At 38.7% G+C, this 14958-nt stretch overlaps 1 protein-coding gene across 1 annotated transcript; it reads left to right on the top strand.

Annotated features, from left to right (window-relative positions):
- The first annotated feature begins 1624 nt into the window (after positions 1-1624).
- Positions 1625-14428, top strand: LOC125504095 (dynein beta chain, ciliary-like). Its single transcript, XM_048665457.1, has 9 exons — positions 1625-1826; positions 3815-3979; positions 4997-11045; positions 11748-12100; positions 12151-12298; positions 12454-12668; positions 12714-13033; positions 13086-13325; positions 14096-14428. The coding sequence occupies exons 1-9, from the start codon at positions 1686-1688 to the stop codon at positions 14334-14336; spliced, it is 7872 nt and encodes a 2623-aa protein (XP_048521414.1). The 5' UTR covers positions 1625-1685; the 3' UTR covers positions 14337-14428.
- The last annotated feature ends 530 nt before the right edge of the window (positions 14429-14958 follow it).

The following is a 14958-nucleotide window of genomic DNA, read 5'->3' as shown; positions in this document are numbered from 1 at the left end:
TTATCCCCATGCCGTTCAGAGTCTCAACAATATCTTTTATGACAAGGGTAGTTTTTGAGATTTTTTGTTCCTTGTTCTTTGCACTGACGGTAATTGCCAGGTCGTCGGCATGTGCTATTAAATTTATTCCCCGCTCTACTTTGACCTTTAATATCCTATTATAAAAGATATTCCATAGTGTTGGTCCTAAAATAGATCCCTGTGGAACTCCGCATGTGATTGGTATAGTTTCACCATTTGGACTGATAATAGATCTATTGCTAAGGTAGGATTTTATAATTTGAATCAGATAATTGGGTATGCCATCTTTGTATAGAGAATCGACGATACCATCCCACGGCACAGAGTTAAAGGCGTTTTCAATATCTAGGAGGATCAATAAGCACACGTCTCGGTTCTGGTAGCTTTTTTGTTTGATTTCATCGCTCAGATCAACAGATCTTCTTTATTGCATCAGTAGTAGATTTACCTTTGGTAAACCCAAATTGGTTGGGGTGTAGCAGCCTCTTTGCTTCCATTTCCTCTAACAGTCTTTTCCTTATTAGGGATTCGAGAAGTTTCCCCATGTCATCGATTAGACACAGAGGTCTATACGCCTTCTGTCCATCTTACGCTTTTTTAGGTTTCTCTATAAGTACCAACTGAGCTGTTCCATATTTCTGGAAAGTTTCCATTTTCTAAACAGTTGTTAAATGTGTTTAGGAATATTTGTGGGCACGCGTCAATGCATGCTTTAAGAATTTCCAGGGTAATACAATCAGACCCCGGTGCTTTATTTCGTTTCCTTCCTCCGATAGCATTTTTTAACTCTTCCAAGTTAAAAGGGGTAACCGTATTGTTTGTTTCTGGAGTTGATTCTGTCCAGTGAAATATTGCTTTCGTTGCGAATTATTTATTTATTTGGTTCCTGACTACCTGTTCATCTGGCGTATGTCTTGATCTCGTATTTAGTCTTTTCGTGATGATTTTGTACGCCTTACCCCAACCAAAACTAACCCAAACTATGATGGGGATTTTCATTTAAAATGGGGAAAAAGTACACAGAGGTTATCACAATAAAATTTTGTTCTCCTTGTTTTCAAGCGAAATTGAACATAATTTTCTTCTTGCCCCGTTTGATCGGTAATAGATAAGAAAATTGAATCGTATGTGCAATAAGTAATATTTTGTCAGTAGTTATTTAGCCGGTAACAAAGTTTTGTTAGGGTTTCTCTGTACGACGCCGTGCGTTTTAAGTATCTAAAGGTATTAGTTGTAATCCATAAATTATATATCGAAAAGATTTGAATCAAGAAAACAGTTATTTCCCAGTTTTTGACTGACCATTTGCGATTAATTTTCATGTTTTATGCGAACTACTTAAAGATACACGTACGGTTTTGCCATCTGCATTGGAGCTTATCGCTGACAACGTCTTGATATAGAGAACCAGAGTATTTTTTTTGTAACTGCTCATAATGCTTGGAAACAGTACTTATTTGGAACTAATTTTTTTTCACCAGACGTCCCAGATTGTCATCGGCTTTTACTTTTTTTTGCTTCAAGTTGTTGCTTCAACTTACATTATAACCAGCTATCCTGCGTTTGCACTAAAACTCTTCATAGCGATAATTATAAAAACATTGTTTTGGATTTGTTCCTGTTTTAGATGTTATATTACATTGTCTCAAAGTTTGCATTTGATAATGGGCGGGGCTCCAGCTGGGCCTGCCGGTACTGGAAAAACAGAAACTACCAAAGACCTTGGCAAAGCTCTTGGTATGATGGTGTACGTATTTAATTGTTCGGAGCAAATGGATTACAAATCCATTGGCAATATTTATAAGGTGGGTTCGATTTGGTCATCCGCATTTTGACTAGTTTTGTCACAATCGTGGCATTCTTTTCCTCAGATTTCTATTAAAAAACGTCCCTTTTAAAATGCATCCTATTACAGCAGCTAATTGTCCTAAATGTATTTCCAAATCGATTATCATGCTACGAGCATTTATAGTTGTATTCGAATCAACAAATTATTTTCTAGTGTGTCATCCTGTTTAATATACCAACTTGAACGTTTATGTGGCTTCTAAAGCGATTGATTTTCCGCATTTCGCATTTGCCTCCAGCCACAGGAAGCTTAAAGTGGACACAAAGGAACATTTCAAATAAGTCTGCTGAATGTTATACATATTAGCTAGCGCTCGAGTGACCTTTGGAGTTTCAAACGGAAGTACAGAACTCAGAAGTTCGTCGTCTTAAACCACTTTAAGGAGTTTTGGTCAACTGGTTTCAAAGCAGTTGAGTTTTCTTCTTTCCATCAACGATTCTGTGTTGATAAGCTTTTGATATTACTATATTGCCGTGATAGTTATGACATTTTCTGACAAATGAGCGTGTTTTGCTCGTATTGTCTATGTTTCAGTTTTGTTATTCACTACTGAGAATCTAGTAAAATAGACTGCAAAATGTATTTCTCACTTTTTTAGCTTGCCATATTACGTCGTTTCCTTTTGCTCATAAGCCCCAGGTGGAACTAAATATAACAAAGTGAACTATCTCACATAAAAAATTCCCACCAATTTGGAAGTTTCTAGTTGATTGCGGTTTTCTCATCGCGACTTCCTGCTCGTCTACACTACAGTTTCTCATAATTATGTACCCTATTTTCCCTTACTTTCGCAGTAATTTATGCTATGGAATATGTACTTCTATATACAACTGTGCAACGTTTTCAAAGGTTTTTGGCCTCCATGCATACGTTGATTTAATAAAAACATGCTTACTAGAAGCGCATGTTGTCCAAGGGAAATGAATCATTAGTGCTATTTTAAATATGGGAAATGTCAACTGTTAAATACACATTTATGGTTAATGTTTTTATAGTTCTTAAATCTTACATGCAAGCTTATGGTTTTTTTGTGTGGTTACAAAAATATAAACAGATGCGTTGAGGAACATTACTTTATAATGGACTACCTTAAAGCAATTTGTCTGTCTAAAATATTATTTAAACAGAAAGATTATTAAATTATTTAATAAATTGTCGAAAATATCCACCGTTATTCGCTAGACAATGGTATAGTCTGCCGTGAACATCTTTACGAACATTAACTAAGTTTTTCGAGGAAATTCGTTTGGATTCTTGTTATCAACAGTGTCCTGGCAAATGCATAGGTAGAAAAGGTGAAATATAATTTCCAGCAAGGTCTCGAGATCTGGCTCCTCCAGACTTTTTCTTATGAGGTCATTTAAGTACCGTTATTTACGAAAACCCACCTGAACTGGATCATCAAATATCACAAAAATGCAGCCTTAGTTCTCGTTAAATTTTGATCAGGATTTGTGACAAATTTTATCGGAATTTAAATCGTAAAGAATTTTATACATTTWCAACAATTCATAAAATAAATTTAAAAGGTCAAATCATTAAATTAGCAGTTATTTCGTCAACTATTAATTCTGTCTTTTARCATGACACATTTTCTCTTTTACATCTTGAATCGACCATCCGATTTTAMTTCTGCCTTCATCATTGGAAACAAATCTTCTTAAACATAGTGATGTGTGGGGGATGCAATTTTAAACGTATGGTAGTTAGAGACGAGGAATAACTGTTAAAATTAAACTTAACATGTTACCTAAGTTGTATTGTCTCTTTTAGTCGACATAWTTTTTRAAATATGTTGCTTACTTCTTGGCATTTAGATGAAATGAAGCAATTAAAGCCCTGTATAATGTAATTAATCTAGGATATATTAAAAAYTAAATATTTAAATAAYAATCTTTAGATATTGGCCGTTGACGAGATTAAAAGTGTTRTTCATATTATTAGGGATTGGCTCAGACAGGTTGCTGGGGTTGCTTTGACGAGTTTAACAGAATATCAGTGGAGGTATTGTCAGTGGTTGCSGTTCAAGTGAAATTAATTCAGGACGCAATCAAAGACCAGAAGAAAATATTTTTCTTTTTAGGTCAAGATATTGGATTAATACCCACGGTAAGTTGCGCATTATGACTTGCAAGAAGTTTGGCAGAATAATATCAGAACATGCTTTAATATTGCTTTGCTTTATAGCTAAACTTTTGCTGTATGTTTTACGCCTTGTGCCTATTCAGATATTTTAAGTGACTAGACATGGCTAGAGGCATTGATTATTTCAAATTTGGCATTTTAGTTCGGGGTTGCAATTTCATATGATCAGTTTATATCGAATCCGTTCATTTAAGGTTTGCTCAAAGTAATCAGATAATTTTTAAGGGTCCAATTATTTAAGGGTAAAAATTAAGGGTGGAAAGTCGGTAAATTAAGAGAAATATTTCTGCGGAGTTAATTTTCCAGTCGCTGAAAACAGCTGCTGATTATTATTTGATGAGATGAGAAACATGCACATAAAATCAATGTGATCCCTGGTTTTAAGTATGTTTTTTCGCTATACTTTAATCTTTAACCAGTGCGAGCTCGTTTGGAACTCTGCCATGTTTGAACGGTGCTGCAGTTATCTCTACGTTAGTAACTAACTAGATTCAACTTGTTGCGTTCTAAGTCCTTAGATTAGTAAACCTCAACTCTGCCGCAAGTTTTCGTATTGAKTGATAAAACACCAGAGTTTAAACAATTTGCGGTTGCASTTATGTGAGCCACTCTTAATTCAAWTTTGTTTTTTYCGAAACGAMTATCGGGRATTTAAATKAGAGMGCCATTTAGTAGATACTATCTAAGTTTACATTCCCATTTAGTCAMCTTGACAGAGTAGATGCGTAGATAAAATAATGTTTAATAAAGCTAGCTGCATGCTTAATAAAGTTKRTTCAGTTCYAATCAGCTTTTAGYTTTTGTCATAYGCAAACWTAAATTTWCTGGTCGKCCTGYTGCGTTATAAAACAGTGGCATTATCTYTCCATTTCCAAATATTTTTATGTAATTTTCAACACCGTTRGCGTTCATCGCATTATTAAATTTGCCTGATATTTTTCKCCTCCAGCTAAATTAGACGATATTGGAATTTTATTTTAGGTTGGCCTTTTTATAACGATGAACCCAGGTTATGCAGGTCGAACGGAGTTGCCCGAAAATCTGAAGGCGCTGTTTCGGCCTTGTGCCATGGTGGTCCCAGATTTTGCCCTCATTTGCGAAATCATGTTGGTCGCAGAAGGCTTTCAAGAGGCTCGACTTTTAGCCCGAAAGTTCATAACCCTCTATACACTATGTAAGGAATTGCTCACGAAACAAGACCATTATGACTGGGGGCTGAGAGCCATAAAGTCTGTATTAGTAGTTGCTGGGTCGCTAAAAAGAGGTGACAAGCAAAGACCGGAAGACCAAGTACTTATGAGGGCGTTGAGAGATTTCAATATCCCAAAAATTATTACTGATGATATGCCGGTTTTTATGGGATTGATTGGTGACTTATTTCCTGCTCTGGATGTGCCCAGAAAACGCAATATAGATTTTGAAAAAATGATTAAACGAACTGCGGTCGAAATGAAACTGCAACCAGAAGATGGTTTTATTCTGAAAGTAGTTCAACTTGAGGAACTTTTCGCCGTTAGACACTCGGTATTTATAATAGGCTTTGCTGGCACTGGAAAGTCAATGGTCTGGAAGTGTCTTATTAAGACTTACGCAAATCAGAAGCGGAAACCGTTATACAACGACCTTAATCCAAAAGCTGTGACCAATGACGAGTTATTCGGTGTGATCAATCCTGCCACCAGAGAGTGGAAAGATGGCTTGTTCTCTGTTATTATGAGAGATCAGGCGAATTTAAGCGGAGAGGGCCCTAAATGGATTGTGCTTGATGGAGACATCGATCCTATGTGGATCGAGTCACTTAACACCTTAATGGATGACAACAAAGTACTTACTCTTGCCAGTAATGAACGCATCGCGCTCACTCGTAGCATGAGGCTGTTATTTGAAATTGCTAATTTGCGGACGGCAACACCGGCAACTGTTTCCAGAGCTGGTATTTTATACATTAATCCTGCAGATCTCGGCTGGAACCCATTTATTGCATCCTGGATTGACACGCGAACAATACAAAGCGAAAAGGCTAATCTGATGATCCTGTTTGATAAATACGTACCGCCTTGCCTCGAAGCTGTGCACAAAAAGGTTAAGAAAATAACGCCTATATCCGACATTGCTCATTTAACCATGCTGGTTAGTCTCCTAGACTGCTTTTTAACACCCGAAAACGTTCCCCCTGATTGTCCTAAAGAGTGGTACGAAATCTATTTCGTGTTTTGCGTGGTTTGGTCGTTTGGTTCCGCGCTATTTCAAGATCAAATCATCGATTGGCGGAACGAGTTTAGCAAGTGGTTTACTAACGAGTTTAAGACTGTTAAGTTTCCAATTGGTGGCAATGTTTTCCAATACTACATCGAAGAAGAAAACAAACGGTTTGTGCCATGGACGGAGTTAGTTTCTCCGTTTGAACTCGACACAGATATTCCCTTGCAAGCTACTTTAGTGAATACTGCAGAAACCAGCAGGATCAGATTTTTTATCGATCTGTTGGTATCTATGAGGGTCCCGGTCATGCTTGTGGGTCCTGCTGGTAGTGGAAAGTCGGTGATTATCCAAGAGAAGCTTAATTCGCTGACTGAGCACTATGCAGTGACAAACGTGCCATTTAACTTTTACACAACATCTGAGATGTTGCAACAAATTTTGGAAAAACCTCTTGAGAAGAAAGCTGGAAAAGTGTATGGGCCACCTGGCAACAAAACCATGATTTACTTTATTGACGACATGAATATGCCAGAAGTGGACAAGTACTTCACTGTGCAGCCACACACACTTCTGAAACAATTCATGGATTATCAGCACTGGTACGACAGGCAAAAGTTGAGTTTGAAGGAAATTCACAATGTTCAGTTTTTATCGGCAATGAATCCGACTGCCGGATCATTTACTATCGATCCCAGGCTGCAACGGCATTTCTGTGTATTTGCTGTCAGTTTCCCGTCGGAAGAGAATTGCCTTCACATTTACAACTCAATTCTCTCTCAGCATTTAGCCAATCCTCAAAATAAGTTCAACGCTGTGATACAAAAGTTATGCCCAATAATTGTGCAGGCGGCCTTTTCCTTACACACCAAAGTCGGACAGACGTTCTTGCCCACTGCTGTTAAGTTTCATTATACATTTACGCTTCGCGACTTGTCGAATATTTTCCAAGGAATGCTCTTTGCTCATGGCCCGGCCATTTCCAACCAGACGGCGTTTATAAGACTTTGGATGCATGAAGCCAACAGGGTATATGGAGACAAATTGGTTGAAAAGCGCGATATGGACACGTTCAATAAACTGATAATCGACTCGGTGAAAAAGGGTTTTGAGGAACTTGATGAAAATACGGTTTTTGAAAAGCCCTTAATATTTTGCCACTTTGCCGAAGGCATTGGAGATCCGAAATACTTTCCAATACTCGATTTTGATCACTTGAGTCATCTGTTGCATGAAGCATTGAACGGATACAATGACTTGGTGGCAGCAATGAATCTGGTCTTGTTCGAAGATGCCATGTACCATATTTGTCGAATAAATCGCATTTTGGAAGCACCAAGAGGCAACGCCTTGCTTGTGGGTGTTGGAGGTTTTGGAAAGCAATCGCTTACCAGGTTGGCGGCTTTCATATCGTCATTCGAAGTTTTTCAAATCCAGCTCAAAAAGGGATATGCTATGGCTGATATGAAGGCCGATATAGCGGGGCTCTACATGAAAGTGGGACTCAAAAGTGTCGGCATAGTTTTTTTGATGACTGATGCCCAAGTTCCCGATGAATCTTATCTTGTGTTAATAAATGATGTCTTAGCGTCAGGAGAAATAAGTGAACTACTTCCCGACGAGAATGTGGAGAACGTCATCAGCGCAATGCGCGGCGAGGTTAAAAGTGTTGGACTGCAAGATACCAGAGAGAACTGCTGGAAGTTTTTCATTGATAGAGTCAGGCGACTTTTAAAAATAGTTTTGTGCTTCTCGCCGGTGGGTTCAACTCTGCGAGTGCGAGCCAGAAAGTTTCCGGCTCTTGTTAACTGCTCCTCGATAGACTGGTTCCATGATTGGCCCACCGAAGCTTTGCAATCTGTATCTCGTAGATTTTTAGCAGAAATCGAAGTACTGCCACCAGAACTCGTCAACTCTGTATCTCTATTCATGTCCTTTGCACACGGCGTTGTAAACACTTTTTCGGAAATTTACCTGTTGAATGAAAAACGCTACAACTATACCACCCCTAAGTCGTTTTTAGAACAAATCGATCTGTACAGAAAACTGTTGACGGAGAAAACTGCAGACATACACAACAACATTACAAGACTGCAAAACGGTTTAACCAAATTGGCATCCACTTCCGAAGAAGTGGACGGATTGAAAGACGTATTGGCTGTACAAGAGGTGGAGCTGAATGAAAAAAATGCAGCTGCAACTGCTCTTATTGACGTTTTGACCATCGAAAATGAAAAGGTTGCCAAAGAACAAGATACAGCTAGTGAAGAAGAAGCGAAAGTTAAGGCCATTGAAGAAGACGTGTCGGCTAAAGCAAAAATTTGTGCGGAAGATTTAGCAAAGGCGGAACCCGCACTAGTTGCAGCCCAACAAGCCTTAAATACGCTAAACAAAAACAATCTGACTGAGTTAAAATCTTTTGGTAGCCCTCCAGAGGCTGTGGTTTCGGTATGCGCTGCTGTTCTCGTGTTGTTTTCGAAAAAAGGAAAAATTCCCAAAGATCGCAGCTGGAAGGAATGCAAATCGATGATGAATAAAGTCGATCAATTTTTGAACGACCTGATTACTTATGATAAAGAAAACATGCATCCGGACACTGTTAAAGCCACACTTGAATATCTGAAAGATCCGGAATTTAGTCCGGAAAAAATTCTCACCAAGTCAGCGGCTGCAGCAGGTTTATGTGCATGGGTGATTAACATTATTAAGTTCTACGAGGTGTTTGTGGTAGTAGAGCCCAAGCGGAAGGCTTTGGCTCTAGCCAATAAAGAGCTTTCTGATGCGAGGGGAAGACTTTCAGAATTGAAGCTGAAATTGGATCAATTGGAGAAACAGTTGGGTGTGCTGAGAGCAGATTTTGAAGAAGCCACAAATGCTAAGTTGAAATGTCAAGCTGAAGCAGATGCCACTACGCAAATGATCGATCTAGCTAACCGACTGGTTAATGGCTTAGCGTCAGAGAATATCCGTTGGAGGCAACTTATAAAAGATTTCAATGCCTCAATTATAACTATCCCAGGAGATATGTTATTAGTTACAGCCTTTCTTTCGTATCTCGGATGTTTTATGAAGAAGTATAGAACGGATATGTTAGACAAGCATTGGATGCCATATTTCAAAACATTAGAAGTTCCAATTCCTATGACTCCCGGTTTGGATCCAATGAATCTGTTGGCAGATGATGCCAAAATTGCCCAGTGGAATAACGAGGGTCTTCCAACCGATCGCATGTCTGCGGAAAATGCTAGTATATTAACTAATTCGAGTCGTTGGCCATTGATGATTGATCCCCAGTTGCAGGGTATAAAATGGATTAAAACTAAATTCGGAGAAAATTTAAGAGTGGTGAGAACAACTCAAAGAACGTATCTAGATGTTATTGAAGATTGCATTTCCAAGGGCCAAACTGTGTTGATTGAAAATATTGGAGAAAACTTGGATGCTGTTTTAGATCCAGTGCTTGGCAGAGTGTTGATTAAAAAAGGAAAAGCAATTAAAATGGGCGATAAGGAAGTAGACTACGATCCCAATTTCAGGTTGATATTACATACAAAGCTTGCAAATCCCCATTATAAGCCTGAAATTCAGGCTCAAACCACCCTGATTAATTTTACTGTAACACGTGATGGGCTGGAAGAGCAACTGTTGGCCGAAGTGGTCAAGGTGGAACGACCAGATTTGGAGCTACTGAAATCATCGCTTACTAAGCAGCAAAACGACTTTAAGATTACGCTGAAAACGTGTGAAGATAATCTTCTTTATAAATTGTCTTCAGCAACTGGGAACATATTAGGTGATGTCGAGCTGGTCCTTAATTTGGAAACAACTAAAAAAACGGCTAATGAAATTGCCATTAAAGTGGAAGAAGCTAAAGTGACCTCAGTTAAAATCGACGAAGCTCGGGAACAATATCGTCCATGTGCAGCCAGGGCTTCGCTTCTGTACTTCATTCTAAACGACTTATTTAGAATAAATATGATATATCAATTCTCCCTGAAAGCTTTCAGTGTGGTGTTTCGCGATTCCCTCAAGAGAGCAGAGCCAGCTGAAAAACTCAAAGATCGAGTGGTTAATTTGCTGGAGAGTATTTCGTTTTCAGTTTTCATGTACACTTCTAGGGGTCTGTTCGAGTGTGACAAGCTAACGTTCATGGCTCAAATGACCTTCCAAATTTATATACAATTGGGCGAAATTATGCCTGATGAACTCGATTTTTTGCTCAGATTTCCTGTCATTGCCAATCTAAATTCACCAGTGGATTTTTTAAATAATATTTCTTGGGGAGGCATTAAAGCACTGTCACTAATGGACGAATTCAGAGGACTGGACAAAGACTTAGAAGGATCAGCAAAGCGTTGGCGGAAGTTTGTTGAAAGCGAATGCCCGGAAAAGGAAAAATTCCCGGGAGAATGGAAAAACAAAACAACATTACAAAGGTTATGCATAATGCGATGTTTGAGGAATGATAGAATGACGTATGCTGTTCGCTTGTATATCGAGGAAAAATTAGGCACTCGATACGTAACAGCCAGAACGGTTGGTTTCGAAAAATCCTATGAGGAAACCAGCGCTCAAACGCCAGTGTTTTTCATTCTTTCGCCTGGCGTGAACCCGTTGAAGGATGTGGAAATGATGGGAAAGAAGTTGGGTTTCACATTCGACATTGGCAATTTTCATAGCGTTTCGTTGGGTCAAGGGCAGGAAATTGTTGCGGAAAATGCCATGGATCTAGCCGCTCAAGATGGACATTGGGTAATTCTTCAGAACATTCATCTGGTCGTCAAATGGTTAGCTACTTTAGAGAAGAAAATGGAACAGTGTTCTGAAGGAGGTGAGTCCACTTTCACTATTAGTGAAGACAGTCAAGACTATGTTGATTTATATTTGAATTTATGCATGTCGCATTTTATCGGACATCGTCTGTAGTACCTGGTGGGTTAGAAATTGAAATCGTTCAGATCGAGCCATAATTTTCGGCTAATTCGGATCAGTAGAAAGCGTTCTACTATTGAAGTAGCGCTATTTTCTCATTCTCTTGCTTCGTTGCATTGACAAAATTTGCCGACGATTTTTTGGACCAAGTTTGAGTTGATCAGTTTAGGTCTAAAATGGGTAATTGGGCAGATATCTTTGGTTAATCATAGAAACCACTCTAACAGGACGATAATTTACGGTTAATTCGGTTCATGCCACGGAATCGCATAGAAATTGATGCATTTTTAGTATTGAACGAATCGCAAATGTGAACTTATCCTTCATTCGGGGACTTGAGTCTCCGATACCAGAAACTCCTAAAATTGTATGTTGAAGTTGTATATCGGCCAGTAGGTTAATAGCCAAAAGCTCTCCAAATGGGGCATAATGTTCGGTTATTTCGGATCAGGATTTGTAGCTACGGTTTAGCCTACAAGTGCAATTCCTCTCATTATTGCTGTTTGCAAAGTAGACCTCTCAACTTTTCAAAATATGGCGGTTAAACAGTATTTCGTATTGATTAATTAATTGGTAATGGCTCTAACTTTTGCTAATCTAGGTCATGAAAAATACAGATTGTATCTAAGTGCTGAGCCATCGTCTGATCCGCACTCTTGCGTGATACCACAAGGGATACTAGAGTGTTCCATTAAGATAACAAACGAACCACCCACTGGCATTAATGCCAATTTGCACAAAGCTCTGGACAATTTTAATCAGGAAACACTGGAAATGTGTTCCAAAGAGGCCGAATTTAAGGCCATTCTATTCGCTCTTTGCTACTTCCATGCCGTGGTAGCCGAGCGGCGGAAATTTGGGCCTCAGGGCTGGAATCGAAACTATCCGTTCAATGTTGGCGACTTAACCATCAGCGTCAGCGTTTTGTATAACTATTTAGAGAGCAATAACAAGGTAATTCCTACTAGAACTTTGTACAAACGGGAACAGTTTATGTATTTTAGGTACCATTTGAAGATCTACGCTATCTTTTTGGTGAAATAATGTACGGCGGTCATATTACGGATGACTGGGACAGGCGATTGTGCAGAAACTATTTACTAACATACATGCAGCCGGAGCTGATCGAGGGAGAGCTACAGTTGGCCCCTGGTATATTTTAGTGTTGCTAATAACTTTCTTGGAACGCGCTCTCTTCATGTTCTGCCCAGGTTTCTTCGGGTGAACGCAAGTCTTGTTCAACATCTTTTTTGCTTCATCTTGGTAAAATCCATGCCCTCGTGTTAATTTTCGTGGCTTTATTCTAGCATTCTTTGCGCCACCGAATACCGATTACATAGGATACCATCGTTATATCGATGATCGACTGCCTGCAGAAAGTCCGTATCTCTATGGCCTGCATCCGAACGCTGAAATTGGATTTTTGGCGAGCACCTCGGAAAATATGTTTCGAACAATATTTGAAATGCAGCCCCGAGACTCGAGCGCCGCTGCTGGCAGTGGAATGTCTCGCGAAGATAAGGTTGGCGATAATAGTTAATTTTTCCGCAACTAACTCCAACTGTAGGTACGAAGCACACTGGAAGAAATATATGATAAACTCCCTGAAGAATTCCCAGTCCAAGAAATGATGGCCAAAGTTGAAGAGCGGACACCCTACATAATTGTGGCGTTTCAAGAATGCGAAAGAATGAACACTTTGACGCGAGAAATGAAGCGATCCTTAAAAGAGCTCGATTTGGGCCTAAAGGGAGAACTAACTATAACGTCCGATATGGAAGTGCTTGAAGAAGCTCTATTTATGGATGCGGTGCCCGAGTCCTGGTCAGTCAAAGCGTACCCAAGCTTGTTGCCACTTGGCCAATGGGTTGGGGACCTTTCGTTAAGGTAGTTTCTAATGACTAGATTTTTTCGCTTGTAACTGCGCGCAATTTTTAAGAATCAAAGAACTAGAAGGCTGGACAACCGACTTTTCGATGCCAGCCGCAGTTTGGCTGGGTGGGTTCTTCAATCCTCAATCTTTCCTAACTGCAATCATGCAACAAACTGCTCGCAAAAACGAATGGCCTCTGGATAAAATGTGCCTGATGACGGATGTTACTAAAAAGCAAAAGGAGGACTTTAACTCTGCTCCAAGAGAAGGTGCCTATGTGCATGGACTGTTTATGGAAGGCGCTAGGTAATCATATTTCAAAATTAGTAATTTTTTTTGTAATTAGAAATAATCGAACATTTCTAATTTGTTCTATTTGAGCCTTTTCTACAACTCAGGTGTTTAATTGTGGCCACTTTCTAGGCAATTTCACTCTGAACTTTCTCCGAAGGCCCAATTGGCTTGTAATAATTCGTCAATCCGTTCGTCTATTATGTAGAAGGGCTTTCCGATTGAGAGTGTCCACAACAATCATGGATTTTAATTGATATTAATAGACATACAGATATTGTAACAAATTACCACTAAATTACTCTAAAATATTGCTTAATATTGAATCTCTGAGCTACAGTGACCTATTAAAGGACGCCTATTTTTAATCAGCCTGTACAGAAGGTTATAGCTGTTTTACATATTTCGCCGTCGTCTCCCTTTCGAAATAACCCCCAAAAGACATGGGGCCAATCCATTCAATCAGTTTATAGTAATGAGGAAAGCAGAAGTTAGTTCACTGTATTAATATACGTTCTTGGAAACACTTTCGAATCTTTCAAGGCTATTCTCATCAACTTTCGACGTTAAAAGTATAGGTATATCTATGTTGACAATTTCCTATTAAGTAATTCAGTATTGACAACTCCTAATCACATTCCAAGCATTTAATACAAATTTTACTCGGCATTTAAATGCGGCAATATACGTATGATTTCTGTCAACATTTAATTGAAATGAATTTGTTTGAACATTCCAGCGTATAAGCCCTGTCTAATTGATACTTTGTGTCCTGTGTATTATAGATGGGACATTCAGTTAAACAGTATTTCCGATTCAAAACTGAAAGAGCTGTTCCCAGTAGTGCCTGTAATTTTTATTAAGGCAATTACGCAGGACAAACAGGATTTACGAAATATGTATGATTGTCCCGTATACAAAACGCGAATGAGAGGTCCGACCTTTGTTTGGACATTCAATTTGAAAACCAAGGATAAAGCATCCAAATGGACTTTGGCTGGTGTGGCCATCCTACTTCAAGTTTAATCAATTGTTTGTTACAGTTTTTGTTGATTTTATGACAGGTTTATATAAATGTTATTAGCTTAAAATAATTGTTAATAAAATGGTTGATTGAACGTTGTGGCTTTTGTCAGTTTTCTTGCATATGGTGTTTCGGTTTTGCTCCTACAGTAACCTATTGATTCTATTTTTTTTGCTTTTTGCTATGTTTTTTGGTTGCTTAAAAACGAATGTTGTGCTTTTCACAGAATTTGAAATTATTTGATTTAAATAGTTTCAATTTCATTCGGTTTATGCAGCTGATCATTGGTCTTTGTCGGATTAGTTTCATCAATATTATTCTGCTTTGATGGATTGACCGGTCGTTCTCTTTACATATATCCATCGCTCTTAACGTGTTTCCGTCGAACAATTTTTGGTAAGAAGAAGGGACAAAGAAGGGGGATTTTGACAGGACCTAGGTTGCATACCAATTTGTTCTCGTCAAGTCATTTTAGCTTGTAAACAGATGTCACGTTTAACAGCTAAGATTTAAGCTAAACATTATTCACAAAATCAGTCAATGTTTTTCGGGAGCGGAACATGTTCAACAGGTTAACATGCACCAAACATATCTAGTCAGTTTTAGGAGTTTGAGATACAAGCA

Source organism: Dendroctonus ponderosae, unplaced genomic scaffold (assembly GCF_020466585.1).
Source record: "Dendroctonus ponderosae isolate FM_Combo_2020 unplaced genomic scaffold, Dpon_F_20191213v2 Dpon_F_20191213_388, whole genome shotgun sequence".
Classification (NCBI taxonomy): domain Eukaryota; kingdom Metazoa; phylum Arthropoda; class Insecta; order Coleoptera; family Curculionidae; genus Dendroctonus; species Dendroctonus ponderosae.
This window is presented reverse-complemented; position numbering and strand designations above follow the sequence as displayed.